The sequence below is a fragment of the Apteryx rowi genome, unplaced genomic scaffold, assembly GCF_003343035.1.
Source record: "Apteryx rowi isolate R43461 unplaced genomic scaffold, aptRow1 scaffold_143, whole genome shotgun sequence".
In the NCBI taxonomy this organism is placed as follows: Eukaryota; Metazoa; Chordata; class Aves; order Apterygiformes; family Apterygidae; genus Apteryx; species Apteryx rowi.
This window is the reverse complement of record NW_020447675.1, coordinates 625,299-651,465: the sequence shown is the minus strand read 5'-3', so window position 1 is coordinate 651,465 and position 26,167 is coordinate 625,299. Positions and strand designations below refer to the sequence as shown.

The window sequence follows — 26,167 nt, the reverse complement described above, 5'->3', positions numbered from 1 at the left end:
AGAATTGAAGAGGCCAGGGAGCAGTTGGGCTACATTGAACTTCAAATATGTTACAGCTTCCCAGAATTTCATAAATTGTAAACTCATGAAAAAGTCTAGGGTGGAAAGGCCCTCTAGAGAACATCTGGTATGACCTTCTGTTGAAAGTAGGGCCTTAGATTAGGTTATCCAGAGTCCTATCAAGCTGTCTTGAATATTTCCAGTATGGAAGATTCTACTACTTCTCAGGGTAACCTAATCCAATGTTTAATTGTTCTCAGAGTGATGATTTTTTTTTTTTATAGCCAGATGGCATATCCCCTGAATCCACTTGCGCATGTTGTCTCCATCTTCAGTGTAACTATCTTCTAGGACAAAAAGATTCTAAAAGATGTGGTTTCCTCTTTCTCTACCTCTTCCYCTCCCCCCCCCCCCAACTTTGTTATAATGCAAAGTAAGTGCCACTCCAATGCAACTTCAGGTCGATTTATTACTCGAAAAATCTGTATCAGTTCCCTAGCTAGATCTCCTTTGTTATCCTGATGTACGTATGCTTAGTCAGCCTCTGAAATACATGCACCTTGCAGAGTGTTTGGGGATATGTAAGCCTCAACAGCACTGGAGAAAGAAAGCTAGCCACTAAGTGTGCATATGAAATCAGAAGAAAAGCTTCAGATTAAGGGTACTCTGATGAATTTAATAACAATCATATTTGGCCAAAGCAAAGAGCCAGCTGATCCATTAGCCTATTTCTGATAGTGACCATTAGAGGATGCTCAGTGAGAAGCATAAGAACAAGACAAGTTTTCAATGTGCTACCAACAAGCGATGGGTTATGAATTTAGGTGCTCAGAGTCCAGCATGTATTCAGTGAAAGGGAATTCTGGGTAAAATGGACTTCTCTCAAGGTCAGATTTGGATCCTGGGCCAGCTACCCCGGTACCTGGTGCTTTGCATACAGCAAAGCTTCACACTTCCCTACCAGCCTAGAGTTTGGAAGGTCCCTATTGTATGTAGAGAATTTTTCATTCCTTGCTTGTCTTATTAGAATCCCACATGTTGAAGGCAACACCCCAAGCCAGTCCGAGCTTACGAGCAAGAGGCTTCTGGGAAGAGAGTTGTATAGAAGCAGCAGGCAGTGCAGCACGAGAGCATGATATGGATTCTTCCAGCAGCAGCTGCTGTGCGTGTTTACTGGTAGTGCAACAGCAAAACCCCTGAAGCATACGAGCCAGTCAGGGTGAGCTGAGTGTATAAAGGTTGCACAGCAAGCATGTGATCACTGAGCTGTTTAAGATTCAATGGCTGGAAAGAGACACAGGTCGACTTAGCGTCTCAGTACCATCTTACTAGGTATGTAACCTAAACATACAATAAATGGCAATGGAAGGCTGAGCTGACTAGTATATCTTCTTTGTCCAAACTGCAGATTTCTCAATTTCGTGGAATCAGGTTACATTTATTTGGTCACCTGGCATATTTGTACAAGGGAAGGGGATCAAAAAGTGCAGGGCAAAGTCCTGCCTGCAAAAAAAAGTGCATACATCAGACTAGGGGAGCTGCAGATTTACCAACATGCTGGGCTCAGCAGAGAAGGTCCCACTGCAGAGCAGAGACCCCCATATTTACCTGCAGGGTGCAGAAATAATTACCATGTAGCAGATGAATATTCAGCATGTAAGGCCAAAATTTAATAAATTACAGAGAGCAAACCAGGCAGGTTAGACCCTAAAGCTCCCTCACTCCTCTGCTTTGCAGCATCGTTACCTGTGAAGATAAGGTCATCTGTAAACTACTGGCCTTGCTTTTTAAAATGGACTAGTTATCCTACAGTGCATCCATTTTTAATGTCTAACTGTGGTACTTTCAAGAAACTGGGTTTTTATAAAATGATGCCCTTTCACTTACTGAGAGACAAGAGTTTCATGGTATTTCAGGCTGGGCATCAAAATGAGGAGTCACTCTAGAAAATCCAGGCCTTTGACTGAAACCTAACTGGCAACTCATTCAACTCAGCAAACTGAAGAAGTAATTAGTTAGCTAAACGCTTGTCTGCTTTTTCCAACTATATAGGTTAGCCTATTAACAAATAGTACCTTTATTTATGAGACTTCTTTCAACTCAGAAAAGCATTTAAACTTTTACTTATTTTTAAGGGCAACTCCATTAAAGTTAATAAGTTCAAAAATTAAAAAGATGTATTGTAGTAATTTGACAATTAGGGAGGTGTTGCTAGGTCAGCACCGACGTCTTTAGTTCTGAACAGGGAGGACACAGCTCTTGTCTTACAAAGGAACTACAGACATTCTCCATGTATTACTATTTCATTTTACTCAATTCATGGTATAACATGATCCACCAGAAAGGCATGAGTATGCACAAAGATCCAGAAAAGGAAAGGACTGGCTTATTAAGTCTTTGACTCTTTTTTTTTTTTCTATAAAATTTAATTTTAAACCGGTATGAAAGAGTTTATAAATCTAAGTACCACATACTGCTACAAAAGTGAAACCAGGAGACAGCTTAAAGATGCTCCCAAAACATTGGTCTCTGGTTTAAAAACAAACTCAGGCATGATTTCAGTGTACTGCCCGGGACTGTATTGGGATGTTTTGTCTGACAGCTCTTCAGAGAAAGCTTTCCACAGGGAGACAAGAGAACTGAATGCTCCATCTCCGATAGACTGTAAGCTGAGTGGCTGGAGTGAATGGGGGCCCTGTGACCCATGCACATATCAAAGGGTAAGCTATAGCTGTAAGCCTTTGTTTCAAAGTGACAATCAATCACAGGAAATTTATCTGCCTGCCTTTTGGATTTGGGAGAATATCAGATTGCAACCCTTAATACATGCCAAACATACATTCATGGTCTGATGAAACGCATAATCATTTCAGACCTGAAGCTGTAGTAATAAGGGAAGGCTGCATCCAGTGTACAAAACTGGTCAAGCGTTCTCATTCAAAATGTTTTTTTGATAGAAATAATCTTTTTTTGGCCATGGGGATGGTTCTGCTAAGAACCTTACTTTTAATACATTTTTCCTTTTTAAATAAAAAGTGGTATTTTTGTCAAAATCAGATTTTTGCTTTCTCAGGGGAGTTCTTCCTATGAAAGTTCAAAAATATGAAAGACAGTTCCTTGTTGATTATATCATCGTTTTGCCTCATGAAGTTGCAAGAATTCCAAGTCCCAAAAAACTTTACTAATTACTGGTGCCCCAAAAGTAGCTAATGCCTACTGGTAACAGATAAAAATGCAATGACTTCCAGAGGCAGACTTACAGATGATCTATATTCATCCAAATCTGTGAAATTCATGTAAAATCAATGGACTAGAATTACTTTCTTCTAAGCACAGACTTGAAAGCATATAAAATATGATGCAGTTTCCTCCTTGGATTTCTTGTAAACAAAATAGTGAAAAATAAGCATCTCTATATGCTTGCTAAAACATTGTTATTAATTAAATGTTGCTGTACAAGTATTTACTTCTCAACCAAAAATCTCACTAAAGATCCTTTGTTCTGGAAAGTTCAAAGTTCAGCTGGAAATCCCTCAGTTCTGGCACTTCTCTCTTCTCTCCAAGAAATGTTAATACTGTTACTTATCTTTCAAGTTTCGGTCTAGAAATATTGAAAAATTTGGACAGTTTGGTGGAAAATCATGCCTGGAGACTTTGAGAGATGTACAAAGCTGTAAAACCAGCCAAGTTTGTCCTGAAGAACCAGAACCAGACTGTGGTACTGACTTTCAATGCAATTCTGGTAGGTTTTGTTTTCACACCATAATGAGTTACGCAATAACTCCGCAAGCCACTTTTTACTTAGTTCCATGAAGAAGCTCAGTCAATATCCATTAAGTCAATAAGCATCAAAAGAGAGATACATGCTTCACTGCTTTGCTTGTTGGGGATAACTTCCTGAAGCCGTGCCTTAGCACTAAGGTTTAAACAGAGCCCCTAACATGTATGGAGGTGGGTTGAAAAGCCATGAGGCCCAAACCAGAGCATGAACAATGCTTGAGAATGGGTGCATTCCCCTCCTCTCTCTTAATAATTTGTATCTGTGTTTAAATTCCTTTCCTGTTTTTTCTGCTCCGTGGTTAAAAGCTGACTTACTATGAGTTTCCCTCTTTCCAGCATACCCATTCCACCTGGAACAGAACCCTTATGTTTTATGAAAAATCACTGGGAAAAACTAGAACTGAAAGAATTTTGACAAAATGGGTAGGGAGGTTTAAGTGACCACAATAGTACAGTACATGTCTGCTGGAGATCAGAATGCCTCTAGATCCCAAGTAAAGTATACATTTGTAGAACTGTACATGCATATGAATTAATGTAATCTTCAAGACTCATCACAAATCAAAATGAAAAAGGAAATGTTAATGGTAATAAAATAATCAATACAGAAAAGGAAAGCTGCTAGGTGGATTTTGAGTCCCAAGCCACTGTCAATTTTGTCTGTGTTTCAAATACTATGAAGTCCAAGTAGAGAAAGAAAAATTACAAAGTATATGTTTAAATAGTAGTTCAAAGCCATTCTGTGGCACTCTACAGGCAAGGTAGCTGATAGGAGCAAGTGTCTTCTTGTTATGCTAGGGCTAAATTTACCCCAAATCTTTAAATCATGTAGAAAAAAATCAGTCTTTGTAAAACCTACAGTGAAACCCTACCTGACCTCAATGGAATTAATATTTCACTGCTGCTTTAAAACACAACTCACTATAGTTCATGTTCTCCCAAGAGCAACAGTTTAAACAACTCAGAAATAATTCTTTGTTGATACTGACTTAGTATTTTCCTGTATTCTCATAATACAATTTTAAAAATCTAATAATCAAAGATGAATACAGAAACAATCAAAGGAAATATTAACTTCCTGCAATGACAGCAGTTCACCTGTCACTTAGTTTTTTTAGCTATCCCAGTAAGCTAATAAGCCAATTTCATAGTATGTTTTTTTTCRTCTGAAGGATGCTGGGAGTAAGATTCTATTTCCTTCTGACAATAATGAAAATATATGTCTAAGAGGCAGATCTTAGTAAAGAATAGCTGCAGGGGGGGGCAGTACTTAAAGTCCATCTTAGAAAAACAAATGATTCATTCAATGTTTATTCTTTGTTTAGGTCGATGTATAAAGCAACGTCTTGTGTGTAATGTAGATAATGACTGTGGAGACTTTTCTGATGAAGATAACTGTGAATCAGACCCACGATCGCCATGCCGTAATCATGATATTGATGTGTCAGAAATTGGCAGGACTGCAGGGCAAGGGTATGTAATGAAGAAATATAATGTTAGTACTGGGCCTTGTGAGGAGTCTAGGACTGTCTCCAAAGCCAGCTGAAAACACTGGGGTAGACTGCCATTCCCAAAAGTGGAATCTGAATGATGTTCTCATTTGTATTCAGAAACACTATGCAACTTCGGAAGAACACCTAACTATGGTTTTCTTTCATACACATTGGGATGATAAAATACTTATCCAGACTATGGACACTAAATAAATCATTAATCATTATGTTAATAACATATATATAGAAATGATATGTATATGTACATGCATACAATGCTTATATATAAATATAATCTTTATATTTAAACCATCTTTTCAAGTGATCTTTCATAAAGAATTAGTCATTCCCAATTATTTCACTAACATGCATATCTAAGAGGGAGACAATGTATCTTGATTATTTTACACAACGGGCTGTATTACTGCAACGGCAACCTGCCTGCAACTTTTTTTTAGTACTTAATTYTTCACTTCTCCAGACCTTTGTTGTTTACAGGAGCTTTCCTCATTAATCTAAATTGAAAATTCATCTTTTTGTTCTCAGACTCTGATGGGTCTCTTTTACTTTAAGTAAAACAAAAGTAGGACACACAGTGTATCTACAAATTGAGTAATAAGGCGGCTATCCAAACTGGAACAGACCAAAATAAAAGTATATCACAGCACCACCTTGTGTTTAAATGAGAAGGCTACATCCTCCATTTCATTTTGATGCTATTGCACAAGGGCCAAAGTGCTGCCTTTGTAACACATGGAAGTGAGCCAGGTACTTAAGCATTTTTAGAAGTAGCTACTTTATTATTTCTATTATAATCTATTACTTTAGTCTCTCATGAGAAAATGTTGTATAGATGTGCAGTTGTGATGCTGACATCTTTAGTGAATTGATAGCCATTTTCTATACCCCCTTAGGTRTATGAACATGTATCAGACATAAATACTGTGGCCCCTGGAAAGCTCTCAGTGTATGAAACAGACATGGAAAGGCAAAAAACAATATGGAATCCCACAAGGAGAAGTTGTTTTAGATGTATCTCTTGTGCATGGGTACATAGGCATATAGAGCTATAAAAACAATGTGCCCTCTTTTCTGGATTTATTGTGATCCAAATTTCCTCTCACCTGCCCCAGGAGATTCAACTACTCTACCAGGTCACTCCCTGGGAGAAGAGACCAAAGCCAGGGGTGGCTGTATATTCCTTCTACAGGTTTGATGGGTCTAGTGTACATTCGATATTAAAGTTTCTATCAGCAAACAAACTAATATGAGTTACGAAAAAACAAGATAAAAATAGCTGTTGAAATGTCCTTTTTAAACCTATAAGGAATGACTCCTAACAAATATATTGTTTAAAAAGAAATGGTTTCCACCGCCTTTCAATTCCAAAGGTTCTCACTGTGTTTGATATTTAATATCTATCATCTTATTTGTTTGTTTATTTTTCATTCGTGGCCCTTTAAGTGCTTTACAAAAGATGTATCATGATCTCCATTAAATGGATGAGAAAACAGGAGCACAAGAGGTGAAGCAACCTGTTGTGGTGGAACAAGGTTCTTCTGATCACCAAAAATTCAGTTCCCCAGCTGTATTCTGTCTCTTACAAAATACAATTTTTCTGATCATAATACTATTGTCAAGAGGCTATGGGTGCTGACACCTCCTTTTCTGAACTGCAACCTCTCTTGTGTTTCTGTTGTAGAATCAATGTTTTAGGGATGCAGCCAATGGCCAGTCCATTTGACAATGACTTTTTCAACGGCCTTTGTGAAAGAGTGCGTGATGGGAACACGCGGACGTACTACCGCAAGCCATGGAACGTTGGTGTTCTCAATTACGATGTAAGTCCTTCTGTGCAATCTAGGATGTGTTTAACTGAAGCTGAATCCTGACATCCTCTTGGAAGACTCCACATATCTCTTGAGTCAGGTGGTAAAAGCTCTTTAGCATTAAGCTTTTGATAAAGTCCAGAGGGCAACAGGTTGTGTTATCATTTGCATTAGCAATTAAGCTCAGTTGCTCCAAATAAATTTCCATTGCATTCGATGCTGTAATTGCACATAGTAAATGAAAGTGTCTTTCTAGAATGTYTATAATATGAATGGAAGAGAAAAACAGTAGATGTAAAGAAAGAAATATGACACCTAACTTTTACCAGATACCTTGAAACTTTTACCACATTTTCAAGGACACACAAAAGACTGATAAAAGTGCAGGAAAAACATCCTAACACCCGGGTCCTGCTTGGGTTTCTTAATCTGTGCTGACTTTCTCTTTCCTACTGAGGAAAACTAACAGACCTTTAGAGATTCATACAATGACTTCCCTGAGGTTTGAACACCCAAATGCTGATGATCTTAGAAATCTCAATTATTTCAGCTATGTTTGAGAAAGCAAAGTAAGTATTATATTTACAAATGTATTGCCTATCCCTATAAGCAGGAACTTCATAGAACAATGACAATTTAAATGAGACCCTCCCCAAAATGAGCAAATCTGACCCAGAAATCATTGCTTGTATTTGATTTTGACACAGAATCTTTTTCCATTACTGTTCTGCTAAAATATGCAAAAGAAAACAACATTGAAATAGGCATTATGAATTAGCCATTGTCTGCTATAAGTAAGCTAAATCAGAATTCTAAATAATTTCAGAAGTTGAGACCTATTAATAAATCTTGTTTGCATTCTAGGAATGAGCTGGAGACTATTATTCCTTAAATGTAAGGGAACTGTTGACACATATAAATTACATTGACAGTGTTACATGCTGAGACTTAACACTCACTGAAACATTGTCACTGCAGTTTTCTGTTCACTTTTGAACCACTGAGCTGATCCAGATGAGGTGTTTTGGGGAGAGGGGTGGTATTWCCATTTGTTTTCATTTGTTAGAGCTCTAAGAAAAGATTCATGCCAAAACCCAAAACTGAATATTTCTGGCTTTTCCTCATAGCTTGCAATAGCAGAAATCATTAAAATAGAATTGGGGGGGGGGGCTAGTTATATCTGATGAATACTCCAAGTTGGGCTATGTTTTTTGGCATTAAAGGGTGCTTCTAGGGAAAAGAATAAATATCTAAAATTTAAAAAATGAACACAACCACATTTCTGTCATAAAGGCAGTTTCTGATGCAATTGCATGCAAGTTGGTATGATTTTTTTTTAAATGTCTTAGATTATTTCAGCTTTATAAATCTTTGAGAGATTCTTTACTACTTTTGTCAAACTAAATTCAAGTGCTTCCACAGAGTCCAGCTTTTTGGCTAATTTTTTCCACTGGGTTGTGGTTTTGGATATTCAACATGAGATGCAGTGAACAAATCCAATTTTCATAGGCTGGCTGCTCAGGTGTTTTGGAAAACAAAACAAAATTTTGATGTTTGACTACCCAAATACTGTAGAAACTCAAACCACTGGTGATGATACTTTTGAAATCATAGTCCCTTACACAGACCATGTGGCTTCCTGCTGTCCCCCACTGTAATACCGGGCATACCAAGCCGCATTACAAGCAACAGGGCACAGTCTGCAAGTGACCTGGGAATCCTCATGTTGTGACACAGAGTACAGTGTGTCCACACAGGGGATACACAAGTCGTCTAAAGAAAGGCCAGCAAGACAAGGTTTTTGTTAGGGAAGTTATCTTCTCCCTGTATGGGGACACCTCTACATGGCACTTCCACTGGCTCTCAGTGGCTCTCTCACATCTTGATATCATGCTGCATGTGACACCTGGCCACAGGGTATGGCAGAGGCCCTGCACATGCCTCAGATGCAAGCCCCGTGGAACAGGGGGAAGGAATGTAAGAGAGTAGTAAGGCATATGTGGCTCCATCCTCAATGCCCAACACTTGGCAGATCCGATTACATGTGCAGAATATCAAGTCTGAGGTGTTTTTTTCTTGATCTGCAGAGAAATCAAAACTAAAGACCAAGAGAAGATGCTTTTCTTCCATCCAGGGAAAAAAAAATCATGTAATTTTTTTCATTTGTGAAGGTCCTAACATTGTTAAATATAGATATGCTGCCATTAAGGCATTGTGCTCCTGTTTTCTTCTGAAGATGAGACTTCCTGCTTGGATTACACCTCCTTTTGGACAGCATCATCTGTCCACATAGTGAGGGATTTTTTCCATAACAGTTTCTGGCTACAATGGAGCTTAACAGATGCAGCCAGCCTTGGGAGCCTGGATCTCAGGAGAGGCTGAATACACAAGGAAACCACATAAAAACCCCCATAAGGTTCTGGGAGAACCAAGACAAATCAAATTATTGATTTAGCTGAATCACATCCTCTAGCTGAGTCAAAATATTTTGAGTTTCAAGCATTTGCTTTTTCAATGAAAATTGAACATTTCCAAGGAGACAAACCAACAATTTAGTAAAGATTGGGGGGGGGGGGGTKGGTGAAAAAATAATTTTCTAGTTCAAAATGCCATTTAGCCTTTATTAATACTTTCTGTGGAATGACTTTGCTATTCAGAAAAAAACTCAGCTTTTTCTGTTATTCTGTTTGTTCAAAGACAGTCCAACTAGCATACAAAGTGATGCAGGTTTCCACCCTTTATGCTCATCTGCTGTGTTCATATTAGCACCTGTTTCATATATATTTTTTGTATTGATAACATAGATAAAACATACAACTTCAAAGTGCTACATAGATTTTCTTTTACTGCCTTTTTTAACTACTCGTGCAATCTTTTCATCATCTTTTCTAAGACAAAAGCAGACAAAACCTTCACAGCTGAGTACTATCATGATCGTGCAGAAATGATCCGAGAGGTTTACATAGAAAAACAAAGACAATTTAAGGCTGATCTGTCTCTGAAATACACACCTACTGATGCAAGTGACAAAGAAACTGTAAAAGGAAATTTCAAGTATCACTATAGCAAGAATTCAAGTTTAAGTTCTGTCCTGCAAAGCACCACAGAAAGGGTAAGTTTAATCATGCTAACATGTTTAATTCAGTGATTTTACAAACACTAAAATTTACATAATGTCAGAAAAAAGCACTATTAATCTTTCTAAATATTCTAGTTGCCTACTACTTTTCTGGCATTTATTCACAAAAATGAAATACTGGCAATACTAGGGTTAAGATTTCAGAGGTGGCTAAAAGCGTAATCACATCTAGCTTATTGTTCCTACTGTTTCTGTCGACTAGCAACCACCCTCATCTTCAATGGGGCCTTGACATTAGGAAGGGCCAGAGATCCCTGGTCTCATCTTGATTACAGAGCAGCTCTGATCTAGTGCAGTGTGGACAAATTACATCAAGTCCTGGGATGAAAAATTGCCAGTGAGTAGGCCTAAAGGTAGGTAAGCTTGGACAAGCAAAATAGATATAATAATAACCCAAAGGTCAGACCTCGGCCACTTAGGTATGACTGTGCTAATAAACTAGCCTGATCTAAGAGGCACGGGTATTAGCACTGGCATTTGATTATCTGTCTTGTTTTATTAGCACACTGCCTGCCAYGGCTTAGTCTGCGCCAGCTCTAGTGCTCTCAAACAATGCCAAGCAGGCTGCAGGGGACCACAGGACCAAGGGAATGTTCCCAGTAGGCAGTCTGGACAAAGCAAGCAGATTTTGGGGGTGCACACAAGCCATGCCTCTCCCCTTTCCCTTTGAAACAGAGAAAAGGCCCTATCGCATTTTATTTACTAGCACAGAAGTAGCCTTAGCAGAATATATCTGCCTCAAGTAATTCAATCTTTCCAGTTTCTTGTCAGTCTTTTTTTTCAGGACACCTTCAGAGACCAGGAGATCACATAGATTTAATGGAAAACTAAGATAAATTTTATAACTGGTTAGTTAAAATAATGCTGAATACATACATACTGAATAAAATAATGTAATACACTGGCAGTGTATTGATATAGGTTGTTTCTTGGGGTGGAAGCCAAGATGTAAAAGCATTCATCTCTACAGACTCAAAAGATTTGGTTCTGTATCTCAGGAGGTATTCAGGCCACTTGTAGTCTAGTGACCTGCAGTGAGAGTTTTGGCTTCAAATCCTTGCTCTGCGATCAGTTCAGATAATGAGTAAGAATCCCTCACCAGCAGAGGTCTATCACCATAAACTCACGTTGCTGCAGGTTGGTGTAATAGGAATCCCTGGCCTAAGAATCCTGCCAGGGCTTAGGCGTGAGTTAGAGCCTGGAGCAGCCTGGGAACATCAGCAGAGTAAGAGATTTTGTACTTGCTGGTGGCAGAAATATTTGCACCCACAAAAATTTCCTTACTGAAATTTAGCTGCCTGAAGATTTCTGCCATTCCTAAACAAAATTTGAGTGGGGGGTTTAAGATCTCTTAAGTGGCACCACCTGATGTGATGGTCAGTTGTTAAATCCCTCTTATTTATTTCTTATTAGGCACTACTGTGAAGGGACCCACATAAATACTGCAGATAAAAATGGAGTTTGGAAGGCTTGTGTTTGTTTACAGCCTTAAGTGCTACTATTTCACAAGATGTCCTGTATTATATGCAGCAGATAGGTCTCAGTTGAGACTATGACATAAAATCATCAGCAGTGTAATTTATGACTGTACAGATTGTGAAACCTCAAGTTAGAATGTATGTATGGGTCACATGCCCCAGAGGGTTCTTTTCCCGACTAATTTTCACTTTACGATGCCGTTTCATCTTTTTGTTTTTTAACTGGAGCAGTGCCCTTCATTCAGGCAGTCTGAGAATAAAGAGAAGTGATTCCAAAAAGAGAGAACTCAGTTCTGTTCTAATTACAAACAAAGGCAAAACTCCAGCTGACCTCAGTGTGCAGGCCGGAACAGCTTCTATTATCTGGCAAGCCATATAGAATTATTTTTCTATGTTATAAAATTAAGTCAGGAAGGCACTTTCTATAGATAGTGTACTTAGAGGGAAAACCCTGTCATCAAATAGATCACAAAAGGTTTACTGAAATTAGCAAATGGAGAGCGTTGCAAAATTGGAAAAACAGAAATTAGCTAAATTTCTTGCTACTTCCTCAATTAAAATACTAGATGACATTTTAGAGAACTTACTATTTCATTTAAACAAGTTTGTCCCTGTTCCAGCATGCTAGATTGAATACAGTGTTTAAAAGTGCTACAGTTTCTTTAAACGTAAAATAGAATAGATTTTCCTGCTGTACTGCATACCAGAATGGCACTCTCATCTCCTGCTTTCTTCCCACTGGTGTATTCAGAAACAAACCTTTCTGCATGTAAAAGGAAAGATTCAGCTCGGAAGATTCCAAATGCGAAGTCGTGATGTCCGTCTTACAGATAGTTTCCTTGATGATCTAAACTTTCTGCCTGCTGAATATGATAAGGGGGAATATTTCAAATTCCTAGAAGATTATGGAACTCACTATGCAGTCTCTGGAGCTGTGGGAGGAAAATATGAACTTGTGTATGTGCTAGATGATTACACTATGTCTCAATCAGGTATGCATTCTACTGGCCTAGTTCTGGCATGCAGATTATCACTGTCACACAGAGAAATGGATGAGGACACATGCATATACATATGGAGCTTTACTGAGGACAGCACAGTTCAATGTGTGCCATCAGTGGCATCAGTACAGAATTACACCAGTTCAAGAGATGAGAATCTGTCTTTGTAACTTCCAGCATTTTTATTGGAAGTCTATATTTTAAGCATGTCACTTAAAAAAAAATCTTAAATAGAACTATTCAAAATATTCACAAAAATTAGTGGTGGGATCTGATTCACAAGAAATCTGCAATGCCTAGGAAATCTGGCTAAACCTTAAATTCATTTTGCCAGTCGGTATCTTCTTGTGCTGCAATCACTGTGAGTATGGCAGTGGCACAAAATAATAGATAAATTGAAGAACTTCCCAGAAATCACATGATATAGTTGACCATGTTGAAACTGTTTTTATAGACTTTAACATTCACACTGGAATTTTCCTTACCCTGGTTAAGATAGGAAAGCAGTAACTTAATCCTCCCTCATGCAGTTCAGGCACGTGTGGTTTTGTGATGGGTTTAAGTGATCATTCTGAAGCTGATTTTGGAGGTCAGAAAATAAATACCTGCTGCATGAAGCATTAAGAGTAATATTGCCATGCAATGTTCAAAATATTCCAAGGGACATGGGGCAAAGATGTCACTTATGGATCATAGTAGTGTTCTTTTCAACAGCTGGAGATTGTGCTGCTCTTTTTTTAAGATCCAAACTTAAGCAAAGTCTCTCTGAACAAAGGGTAAAGTTTCAGATCAAATGCTTGAGCTCAATAGACAGAAAAGATGTGCTGGAGGTACTAGAGGATAGAGGAGGATTGGAATTTAAGGGAAAAGAGTGCACATAGGAGATTAGTGGTGTTGATTAAGTGTATGGGTAAAAGGAGTGAGAAAATTTGTTTGAGGGTGGGAGACAGAAGCTGAGAGAACTCAATAATTTAGCACATAGAAAGAGGAAATGATAAACAGGAAAGAAAGACAAAATATCTACTTTTAAGTAAAGAAAGAAAAACATAAATGAGTTTTTGGAGGGTTCTTAGCATTTTCCTAATCACTGCAGATCTCACCTGCTTCAGTGTAGTCACTTCAAATGCAGTCAGTTAGCCTCAAATTCATTACATGGAAGAGGAGAAAACAAAAGAGGACTGGGAGGAAGAAAGCCATAAAACATTTCTAATAGTCTTGAAATTTATCCTAGAAGAATAATATAATTACATTCTTTATGGCCATTCTGTCCCTGTAATAATCACCTAATTATTTCCACTTGCAGGTATCACCGTAGAAGATGTAAAAAAATGTCTTGGCTATCATTTAGATGCCAGCATAGCATATAAAGGATTGAATGCCGATCTTGATATTAATGATGATAAATGTGGAAAGATTAAGGTGAAGGACAAATGTAAGTATATCCTTACATTTTGCTTAAGGAAAGATGATACCATTTTATTCCCTGTTTATAATTGATATGGTGATTACATAAGGACAAATCCAGTAGAGGTGAAGCTACTGTAACTCCATGCCCCCTGGTCCAACCTGTAGCAAGGCTGAACATGTATTCCTAGTAGGCACACATACAAACACACATGTACAACAAATACACACATGTACTCATAGCCAGCCACACAGATCAACACAGACAGAAACACAGCACTCACGGAAACCCAAATAGCACCTATGGCCTCATCCTGTTCCCCTCTCTCACTGATCAGGAGGAAGGGCTGTTAGTGGGAAATATTTAAATATAGACAATATGGATTCCTCCAGCAGCTGGCCTTAGACATTCAACCTATGCAGTAACTGGCTCTTGGATCCTCTTGCCTCCAATTGCCACACACACACACACACAGTTGACCCCCACACCTTAGGGTCTCCAGTGGTTGGTCTGGACCCCCAGTAGCCTTAGTAGCCAACTCCTCGAGTTGTCTCACTTATAGAGAAACACACGTATCCAGCCCAGATTTATGGCCACTTTGATACTTGGTTCCCAAGCCATTTATCCTTAATCCTAATTAGTCCCATACCCCCTAGACAGTAACCTCCCTCAGTCTGTAAGGCAATCCAGAGAGCCTCTCCTGTTGTCAGCCTATGCAGCTGATGGCTCACCTGGAACAGCCCTGGGAGGGGCAGGGGCTCCATTCCTCTGATTAGGTTACTCAGGTTCCCCTGCTTGTCATTATTTCTGTGTGCTCCTTTGCGTGCCTGGAGATGAGCCTTTTATCACATAGCAACTGCAAGAGGAAAGGAGTGAAGTGTTTGTTGTCGAGCACAGGAGAGGCAGTTATTTCAAGTCTGTCTAGTGTTGCTCTATTCTTATGTTTTAATCATGAAGTGCAAGCTCCTACTATTCCAATTCCTGCCCTATTCCCGTCCAGCTCAGGTAATACAGTAGTATTATTCATATTTTCCTTGGTTTGTTATCAAATGACTAAGATCTCCATAACCTATCTCATTCTGACCTACCTATTTCTTTTACCTTCAGGTATAGGGTTTTCTGATTTAATTGAAAAATAGAAGATTTCTTCCCACATACTAACTGCAAGCAAAGACAGATGGAATTCCACCATGACCACTAAGTGAAGGGTTCTTCTATCTCCTGTCATTTTAAAGAACTGGACTAGTTGTGCTAAAAGGACAATTATTCTTCAAGTTGTATGGATGTTAAACTTTCCTTCTTTTCCCCTCTGCTTTCTTTCTACAGCACAACATAAGGATGATGCAGTCATTGATGATATCATTTCCTTAGTTGATGGAGGGAAGATTGATTTTTCAGTTAAAATAAAAGAAATGTTACTGCGAGGATTAAAAGCAGTTAACGTAGAGGATTACATACAGTGGGCTAAGTCATTGGTTGATGCTCCAGTAGTGATACAGCAACGGGTAAGTACAGTCTCTTCTAAGCTGGGTCTCTTGCAGTTTTAAAGCTTTTGTTATGAGATGGAGGTAAGGCCCAAGTTTATCATTAACTTTAAGGTATTTTCTTCATCTTGACAGATCTAGCCTTTTTCTTCAGATGCTTACTTTAGTGATGTTTATATCAAAAGGATTCAGAACTATCGAAAAGTCTGTTATACACAGCCTATTTTCTTCTACAGCCTTCTCCAATACATACGCTTGTTCCAGTTAAGATGAGAGATGCATATTTAAAGAAACAAAATTTGGAAAGAGCAATTGAGGACTACATTACTGAATACAGTGTGTGCAAATGTGAACCTTGCAAAAATGGAGGCACCGTTGTGCTGGTAGATGGAGCCTGTACATGCATGTGCTCTAGCTACTTTAAGGGAATTGCTTGTCAGATTTCCAAATCTACACTAACTAAAGGTTAGTAAATATTTCAGACAGATTAAAATGAGCATGTTTATTAATATGAACAATATTCAGATAAAATGAGCCACCACAAGACATAAGGATGTCACAGTACCCCCTTATACCTACTGCTGTCAAATCCCATGGGTAGATAGTGTGGCAGTTAGTGTAAGTTACTAGGATCTTTCCATGAAGAGGGCACTCATTAGAGTTCTTTGTCCCACATACATTACTGTGTCTTAGAATGACACCCCAAAGTAATTTAAGTAAATAGGAACATTACTGAAGCATGCTGGAGTAATGGTAGAGAATCAGGGCTGTAAATTAAGTTCACGCAAAATCACTCTCACAATGTCATAAACTGGTTTGTCTTCAGTTTCCTGCAAAAGCATCGTGCTTGCTAACACATGATCACATTTCATATCTACTCTGCTAGCTTAATGTTAGATTGATCCACAAAAGGGAAGAGGGAGATGAATGCAGTTCCACAGTTAACTGTGTAAAAAATTTGCTATGCAGTATATTTATTCCCTATGGCCACATTTTTGAGGTACAGGTGGCAAATACTCCAGCAGCTTCCTAGGGTGACAAAATTTTGAAACCTCTGGGCACTTAAGAAGTGCTGCTGACATGGAGTTTTCAATAGTCAAGTCTGTGCAGATGGGATGTATGCTAGAATATGCAATGATCTGTAGAGTCACCATAACTGAGAAAGCAAGAACTGAACCATGGTCCACCTTGTCCACCCTCAAAAAARCTCCAGTTAATGATATCTCTGTCACTGCACAGAAGGCAGAGAGATGCTGTACTAATCTTAGTATGGTGTCTTAATATCAGTTGTCACTGATGGAGGCTGGAGCTGTTGGAGTGCCTGGTCTGCCTGTGTGAGTGGAGAAAGCACTCGAACTCGTGAGTGTAATAACCCTGCTCCAGAACCTGGTGGCAGACCATGCCAAGGAGAAAGCATTGAAAAACGGCCCTGTGGTGAAGCAAAATAGTTATGCAGCTCAAAAACAGGTAAGCAGCCCCTCTTAGGTACTAATGTATTATTGCTGTTTAGTCAACCAACAGTCAGCCAACATTTGGGGCATTCCAGTAACAATATTGAAGCTGTGACATGGATAAGCCTGGTTACATGTTTCATCTAAATCTGTGACTTGAGATAGTTTTTAAAAACAGCCACCTTGTTGCTCCAATTTGTGAATGGCTATATTTGTTTTTGAATGTCTTGATGAGTAACATTATATCACAGAACTTTGGGAGTAAAATGAAGTTCATACAAACACACATGTACAACACATGCACACATATACTCACAGTCAGCCACACAGATCAACACAGACTTAGACGATTTCCAGAGGTCCCTTCCAACCTCAACCATTCTGTGATTCTGTGATAAGAACAGACTAAAAACCCAACCCTTGAAATCCAGATAACACCTCCAGCCATACTCTCCATCAGAAAATTTATGTCTTAGGAAAAAGAAAGAGACACATTTTTTGTTCATGATATARAAGACAGTTTGGGAGCTTGAACTTTCATATTTGGTAAGTACACTTAGATCCACCAGAGCTACTGTTACAGCAGTTTTGAACCTTTTACGTTGGAAGAAAACTGGGGTTTTAGAAAATGTTTATCAGCAAGGTTTTGTCAATTTTTATTTTTAAAATAACACTCCAAAGTAAAGCAAAAAACAAGAAGTATTCTGAGGACTGATGCTCTAGTCCGTAACACGACAAGGTGGTCTCAATTTTCTTCACCTGCTGAGCACAAGAAGCTTGTGTGCCCCATGAATGTGAGAGTAAAAGCTTTCAGGCCCAGGATAAAGTGTTTGGGTTTTAGGCTTGATGGGTTACCATTAGTTCCTTTACCCTTGCAAGGCCACAGAGGAAAAGAGGTGGCAAGATAAGGAAAGGATCTTGTGCATGTCATCATTGAAACATCCTGATGGTAAGCCATGCAAAATGACCTCCACCTGGGCCAAAGATATGTATCAGATTTCTTCTGTGCCAGCTCTGTCTCATCTTCAGTAGAGTTCAACTATGTCCAGTCCTCTACTTGTGAAGCGTCCTGAAGAAAGCTTGGCCAGTAGCACACGCTAACCTTCAGGGAACCAGCTAGCCTTACATCAGAGAATTACACACTGCTTTCAACAGCAGCTCATCTCCAGGCTGTCAAAGCTACTCTTTCCATAATTTGTTTCAGGAGTTGGAAGAAAGGAAACTGAGGAAATAATATGATACAGAGCTGTAAAATCATGAGTGACATGAGGAAGACAAATATAAGAACAAGGGGACATTAAATAAAACTATCAGTGGCATATGCAAAACAAACTGAAGAATGGTCCCTCACACAGTGTACATAACAAAAGTAAATATGCATTTTAAAAAACTCAAGACAAATTAATGTAAGGCTCTCAAACATGCAGATAATGATGCTAGCTCAGGAAGACTCTGAAGTGTCAATTTTGGGGGGATGGGGGAGTATTCTGGGGAAGTATTTCTGTGTCTTTCCCTGTTCACGTACAATCTTCCCCAGGCTTCTGCCTGTTATTAGAAACATGGTATCAAATTAGCCTTTGACTGACGCAGTGCAGCTGGCCCTATTTTAAAAATCTCATGAGCGGCTTAATTTTATTTCTGCAGTACGTCACAGACATATTTATATTCAGCCACAATGGTAAATACCATGATGATTATTCATGACACATACATATTCAGACATGTTTCCTCCTGTGTGGCATAGTAAAAGCTCTTTTAAAAAAATTAACCTAACTTTGGCTCCTGAAATATCAGACGTGTTGAGCACTCACTCTTCCAACTGAAGCCAGTGGAAACCTTACATACTCAAGGCTTCTGAAAGTCACAATATGTGTTTTAATTAATTCTTCATAAGACTTAGTTTGTATTACAACCATATTTAAGAGACAGTGGAATCATGTTCCTGGAAAGCCACAAGACTACTAATTCACTTAAAATGTTGAACAATATATGCAAATATCTGATTATGTTGCAGTAACTATATGCTATCACTTCTTCACTGTTCTTTCTTCTTTTTTAGAAAACAATAATGAATTCCAAGCCAATTTTACAAATCAAAGTTCCTGCTGGCCAGCTAGCTTTCCAAAAGCAATGGAACACCATGATTTACAAGCACCCGCAGTTTAAATCATTGCTAATCAAAACAAAGTAATGTATCAATAAACATATTAATGGAGGCGAACTGATGCAGTGGGTGTGCTCCTTCTTTTATTTGCCTGCTGCTGTCATTAGAACATGAATTATCAGTCTTTGTTATTCACTAGCATAATGGAGTTCCCTTGTCAGAGGTTTTCTCATAGTTCTTTGTGGTAGGTGTTTTCAAACCCATTTTCAAGAAATCCAGTGTAAATATCAGAAAAATATATAGTAACTTCAGCTGACCGATAGTATATGATTAGTAAAGAATCTGGGAGAGTCACTGCTCTTCATAAATTGCCCTTGTGGATTTATTTCCACCCCCACATGTCTTACATCTAATTCAGACCCTCAGTCACTGATGTTTTTAAAGACATTCAGCCTTACTAGAGTTGTTACTCCTCCTCCTCCTCCTCCTCCTCCGAATGTTTGCTGAAAAGTTTGATATTGTATCTTGTATAAGTCAATATATTTGAGATTTTTATTTGAAATCAGAGGTACATCACAAAGGGATACAGGAGCTGTATTACTATATTTTTAGCAAAACTTGCAAAGAAAACAAGGCTGAGGCAATTGTACTGTTGTTGCATCTGTTTGTCAGTCTGCCTCAATAACTTCTTAACCTGATGGTCAATTGCAAGAAAATTTGGTTGCGGGTGGAGAGGAAGGATAGCTCTCAAAGATACAAAGTTCCTAGAAGTTTCATGAAAAAAGGCAGCTAGGTTAACTAGACAGAAGGAAATCAGTGTCCCTATTTAAGAAAAGGCACTACTGTGAACTAAGCTATTCTACTAGACACCAGAAGATCCACATGGAAGCAAGACACAAGAAAACAGATTTATTTTTAAAAGTTAGGAACTAACTAGGGCTAAGCAATTTGTTAAAACAGGAAAGGTAGAAGTCACCAGATCAAAAGAGATCAGTCCCTTGCACACATGCAGTCCGTGTCTGGAAGAGTGTCTGGGAATGTTCCTTCCCTGCCTCCTGCCCACCACAAATGAGTCTGAAAACTCTTACCAAAACATCAAATGCCACAAAAGAAAGCAGGAGAGTAGGAGTTCCCAAGGCCTCTATGGGAAGAGACCATTTGAAAAATCAAAAAGTACTGATGACTGAAGAAAGTGAGTCATACCCTGTACTACAGAGGCAGACTGAAAAAGGTCTGGTTCCTGCCACCATGAACAGTTCCCTCCCAACCACAGAAAGGGAAATATGCTTATTTAGCATTCCCAAGTGTAAAGATGGGATTTCCTAGATGAACAGAGCATCTGCACGCCTAGCACACCTGCAGTCATCCTGGGGCATTTCAGAAAGCACCAGACCTATTGCACATATGCTTTACGGCACTGTGCACCTGGAATAAAGCTGTTCTTGGTGGAAGATCTGATGCTACTGCAGTGTGGGAGCAACAGCAGCCTTCATCAAGAGCAGAGCTACCAGAGATCAGGAAATGCCTAACAGACAGAGCAAGTCCTCAATAGCTGCACATGCATATTCCTGTAAAGGAAAAAAAAAAAAAGTAATGGTAGGGGGAATAGCCTAGGGAAACCTACCACAGTAGTAGATATAACTCTCAGTGTGACCAAGGCATGCTGACCAAGTACCCAGGTGGCTTTGCAATACAGTTAGTATCCCGCATCTGACAGATTTTTGTTCCTAATCCTCCCTATCCTCTCATAAAATCTCTTTCATAAATTGTTCATGTAGCATCCTCGAACCTTATTGGTCTCTTGCCTCTTCTATGCTCTTTGAAAGGTCATTCTTGAACTTCACTCCCCTAAGTAAGCTAAATTTTTTTCTAATCCCCTCCTTAAATATATTCTCAACCCATTTACACCCATTTGATTTCAATCCTTTAATTTTTAGTATAAATAATCATTATTCCTTGATACTTAGAGTCCTCATCATATCCCCTTTCATCTGCACTTTCTTAAGCTAGACAAGTCAAGTTCTTTTAGTGTCCTTTAAGAAGCCAGCAAGTCCTTTCCTTGCTCATCCTAGGAGACTTCACCTGCAGCAGTTTCAGTTTAATTTCATGCTCACTCAACATAATTCACTAGAACTACACACAATAGTTTAAACAAGCTCTCTTCAGTGCTCTGTACAAATGCTTTCCCTGTACCTCTTGAAAACCATTTGTCTACTGGGCCCTAGAATCACATGAGCTTTTTACATGTCCATATCATGTCAGTGACTCGCACTCATTTTCAGTCAATGAATGCATTCAGATAACATTCCTCCTTCATTGCCTCTCTGGCTCAAAGCAAAAATTCTTGTTCTTAGCCCTAAGCGTATGGCTTTATTATTAAAGTTCAGCTTGCTTCCTACACTCCAATACACAAAGTCTTCTTCTTTCTGTGTGATGACCAGATTCTCCCCAGTATTAGCAGTACCATTCAGTTTCGCCACACTAGTACAAGTCCAGCTCAAGTAACAAACAGGATCAATCCCAAGACCTGTGCCTGCAGAACACTGCTAGTAATCCCAGTTAAATTCACAAATGCCTCTTCTGCTTTTAAACTAACACTGCTTTAGCCAGCACCTTATCTACCTTGAAATCATTCTGACAGTCTTTGCCGTCTCCCCAGTCCCATCACTTAAAATTAATAAAAGGGCATTATATAAAATACTCTGCTTAAATCTAGATAGATTAATTTCATTACCTTTGCCTAAAGTGCCAGTTAAAATATTTTTAAAGGATATTAAGTTATTCAGACACAATCCATCATTAATGAAACCTACTGTTAACGTAGCTACATATACCTCATATTCTTGCTTTCAAATTGTTCTTTCAAATCTATTCTAAGAGTTGCACAATACTGTTCTTAAGCAAATAAGCCTGTAGCTACCCGAGCAATTTTCTGCTTTTTAGAAAACAGGCAATATGTTTTCTATTTACCACTACAGGTATTTATTTGTAGTGTTTTTTGCTGTTATCGCTATTTTGATATATAGTTTATTTGAATAGTCAAAGTTTAATTGAAAACCAATGGTTTGGGGCTTACAATGTCATGCAGCAACCCTTTCAGTGCTCTAGTACTGAGATTATGAGGAAATCCTGATTTCTTCACAGAATGCAGTTTATGTCTTGCTTGTGCCACAGATGTGGTATTTTCCATTACTTTACTATTATTTACATTTGTTCCCCACTACTTCATATTGACAAGCTTGCTTAATGAAAACTCAAGTGAGTTTTTATTTAGTAGATGGACAACACCCAAAATTCATCAGTGTTCCCCCTCCATCTCTTCTCATCCTCCATCTTTCCTTCCTCCATCTCTTCTCACTCAGCTGGCTAAAGAATCTCTGTTTTAGCTCTCTTCGTTAGACCCAGCTCAGTGAGATTTATGGCCATACACCCTTTTTCTCTTCACTTTTTGTGCATAGAAAGTTGACGGCAGTGTACAGCTTGAATTTAATAACCTACTTGACCAGGACAATCCTACCTTTCCAGTCTTACTGATTATAAAGGGCTGAACAGTCAAGGGTTAACAAACAGAAATACAGTTCAGCTTATTAGATGCAGAAAATGGCTTCAGATTTTAAACATCCACAAAAATCTGAGCAAGAAGGAGAGGTACATGGAGTTGGTAGCAAAGCCTGAATACAAAATTGCTCAGAAACTGTGAGTATGAAAGACAAGAACAAAATATATTTGCTTTTTTAATTCAGGCAAAGATTAGTGAAAACAACTATACGATTTTCTCATCAGCATAGACCTATTTTTCATTATCATCTTAGAGGTCATAAAATGAATGAATGCTCATTCRCTGTCATTTGTCCTTCACAGTACAGCAGTGTATCCCAAACAAATGCTGTTAAAAATTCTGTTAGGCCTCTGATAATATGCAAAACAAGGATTTTGCTGATATCTTTTCCTGTGAAGGCTGGATAGACCACATACACTTTCAAAAAAGGAAGTGCACAGTGAAGGACAAAGAACATTTTTGACTCTCCCTAGTACAGTACATACTCTTTAGCAGACTTGTAGAGACTGACAGGCCGAAACTATGGTAAGTACAGAGCTCTATTCATTTACTTTTTATTATGTGGCTGCATAAGATTTAATACTAAAACTGCAGTGGATGTGACCGAGAAACTTTAAACGTATTTCTAATAATATGCAATTTAGTTCCTTGCAACTGACTTCCTGCTTTTGAGGGTAGGAAGAAACTTTTCAGTTTGTTCATCATGTCAGCCCAACTGGTTTGTATGTGCCTTACTGATTCTACCATTCAAAATTAAGGAAGATACAGTGACTTCTTTCAAGGCTAAGCAGAAAAATTAGTTTATGTATCTTCAGGAATTCTGTAGTCATGTGTCAATGTGAAACAAAGTAAGAAATGGGAATGAGACAAGACCTTTAATTAGATTTCCAGGAAGCTGTTGCACTATCCTATTTTGATATAGAAAGATGTTGTAATTAAAAAGAAACAACCAAGATTTATGTTTTTTATGCGCAAATTTTCTGTATAAATGCATTTTTTACTAATCTTTAGAATTTCTTTCCTTAAAGAGACAGTTCTTTAAAATTCCAAAGCTTTAAATATGCAGGTGTTTTTATAAGCATTTTACTAATATCAAATCAATAATTTCAATGCAAGTGATTTTACAAGTGAAAAGTGTGAAATCTGAATAGCTTTTTAGGCAATCTTTGTCCTGGGAAATATTTTAGAACTCCTGGAACAGCTTGTGTACTTTTATCATGTTACATATTCCCAAATGAAGCAATCTCTCCCTGCAGGTAATACTACAAAAGATGTATTCTTTTTTTGAACCTGTCAGTTTTGCCTCAACAAAAGAAATGTATTTCATGAAACTTAGAGAGGAACCCAAGCTATAGAATACACAGTTCTCCTGAGGAGAGAGGTTTAACTTTGTCCGTCATAAACAGCACATGAAAAATGACAATGTGAAAATGGACTGAATGAAGAATACAGTTTACATTTAATAGTACATCACAACGTTTGGAGGGTTTTGGCTAAATTTGTCTCTGTTTTACACAATGATCAAATTCTTCCTGAATCTGAAAAATGGCATCACCAAAATGTTTAAATAAATAACACTTGGGGTATTTAAAACATAAACCGGGTATTTCTTATTCAACTTTTATTTACTTCTGTTGTGATGAAGAACACTCCCACTGTGCAGTGTCAAGTACTCAAAAGCAAATTACTACATTTGGTTACACCAATAATTCAGTTCAAGTTACTTGAGTTATACATGCCCAACTGAGACCTGAATACGGCACAATGTCTCTGCCAAATTAGCATCTCATTGTGCAGTTGCCTGCTGATTTCCTGTTGTTGCAGAAATTCTTTATTTTAACTAGAGCTAGTCATTCAGGAGCCCAAATATATATGGAGCCTTTGTATTTGCAAAACCTTCCGTTAAAATTAGCAAGGCAAACACACAGTTACTCTACTGGCATGATTCAAATGTCTAGCACCTTTCACAAAAGGGTTGTTTGGAAGAAGTATGTAAATATGCAAATAGGTGGAACACAGTATTTGTGTTGTTGCCAAATGCAGTTTGAAAGTAAGCAACAACTAACAGTGCCACTTTTTTCTTCAAATCTTTTTAAAGATCCAGGTTGTTTTCTCTGAATCCAAATATGATCGACAATTCAAAGTAATGCAAAGTGTGAATTCATACTCATATTATATTTTCCTGACAATGTTATAGCACTGTGTGGAAAGGAGCGCTTTCATCTCTGCATCACAAGCAACCCAGAAGCCTCACCAAAGAAGCAAATCATATTCTTTGATGCTGCAGGAGTAGAAATGATTATTATAGCAGTATGAGAAGTCAGGGAGAAAATATAACAGCAAAACAAAAGAAACAACTGAAGAAGGTGGAGTGAGGGGTGAGATAGGAAAGTGTGTTTTCTGGCAGTTTTACAGAAGGTAGAGGTCAGAGTGGTTGGGAAGACAATTTTATTCCTTCAAAAAGGCCAGTGGACATTCTGAGCATTAAACTGGGCATAATCTAGCTGAAGATGACTCTGCTTTTACTGCATACAGGAAGAGACAGAAGGAGCAGAGCTAGGTCTTGCAGAATCCCAAGATCCAAAGGAGTACCAAAACAGGGAGCTCAGTATTTCATTTCCAACAATCATAAGGTAGCCAAGTTTAAACCAAAAAAGTTAGAGATAATACTAGATAAAAATACTAGAACTACACTAATAGCTGGTGGTAGATGCAGCTTCCTGTGAGACTGAAGTTGATGAATGCAGAAGAAAAAGATTGCACTTTCTTTTGACTTCAAGCCAAGACAAGTTGTGTTGATTTCTGATCTAGAGAGATAGCTTTTTATATGCCTGCCTTCTTGCAGTGAAACTGGTAATTTTTAGATTTACTGTAAGAAGCAAAAGAAATCCTGAGACACGAGAATCCAGATAAATCTTCTGATGCAGATCTGGCCAGCTGAAGAAGTTGGTTGATTTATTTGGATCTACTATTTCCTAAAAAAAAAAATTCCTGTTAAAGATAATCCAGAAAAAACAAGAGATTGCTGACACCCATCTATTCATATCATCTAGAGGGAGCTAGAACAGCAGGTAAAAAATGAGATGTGGAGCAGCAGGGAAGGTCATTTTAAAAGTTCATTCTAGTTCACTCACTTATTTCCAGTACAGAAATCTCTAATTTTTTTCAGTATCTCAGAACAAGATCCAAAGTACAAATAGAACCTTAAATTCACATTTTCCATATACCTCATTTTGGAATATATTCACACTGCCTCATCAATACTATTAATTTAGCATTTAAATTGTGTTAGACACAGTCAGCCACCTTACATGACCATAGACAAAAAGTCCCCTCACAGGCAATTCCAGGAGAACACCTACTGTAGTATAACTTGGTACTCTGAAATAACTCATTCATGGGTCAGTGCTGTAGTTCTATAGTTCTATATTCAACTTGGGAAAG

The 26,167-nt window shown here is 38.3% G+C and overlaps 2 protein-coding genes across 6 annotated transcripts in view; both read left to right on the top strand.

Moving 5' to 3' along the window:
- Positions 1 to 1,143: 1,143 nt before the first annotated feature.
- Positions 1,144 to 19,270, top strand: C9 (complement C9). 3 transcript variants are annotated; one of them, XM_026058125.1, is made up of 10 exons: positions 1,144 to 2,720; positions 3,595 to 3,742; positions 5,106 to 5,253; positions 6,976 to 7,114; positions 9,996 to 10,214; positions 12,471 to 12,711; positions 14,024 to 14,152; positions 15,452 to 15,630; positions 15,846 to 16,074; positions 16,897 to 17,076. In XM_026058125.1, exons 1-10 carry the CDS (start codon positions 2,442 to 2,444, stop codon positions 17,055 to 17,057), a joined length of 1,872 nt encoding a protein of 623 aa, XP_025913910.1. In that variant the 5' UTR covers positions 1,144 to 2,441; the 3' UTR covers positions 17,058 to 17,076. The 3 variants fall into 3 exon arrangements, with proteins under 3 accessions (XP_025913910.1, XP_025913911.1, XP_025913912.1); XM_026058126.1 differs by lacking the exons at positions 15,846 to 16,074; positions 16,897 to 17,076 and adding an exon at positions 19,120 to 19,270; XM_026058127.1 differs by lacking the exon at positions 15,846 to 16,074 and having other exon boundaries at positions 16,897 to 17,031.
- A 3,897-nt stretch (positions 19,271 to 23,167) lies between these two features.
- FYB1 (FYN binding protein 1) overlaps positions 23,168 to 26,167 on the top strand; it is a 73,467-nt gene continuing 70,467 nt past the window's right edge. For 2 of the 3 annotated variants that reach the window (XM_026058119.1, XM_026058115.1), the window contains exon 1: positions 23,168 to 23,248. In XM_026058119.1, coding sequence (XP_025913904.1) covers positions 23,246 to 23,248 — 3 coding nt within the window. In that variant the 5' untranslated portion in view covers positions 23,168 to 23,245. The remainder of the gene's footprint in view (positions 23,249 to 26,167) is intronic. The other variant, XM_026058117.1, reaches the window with a different exon arrangement.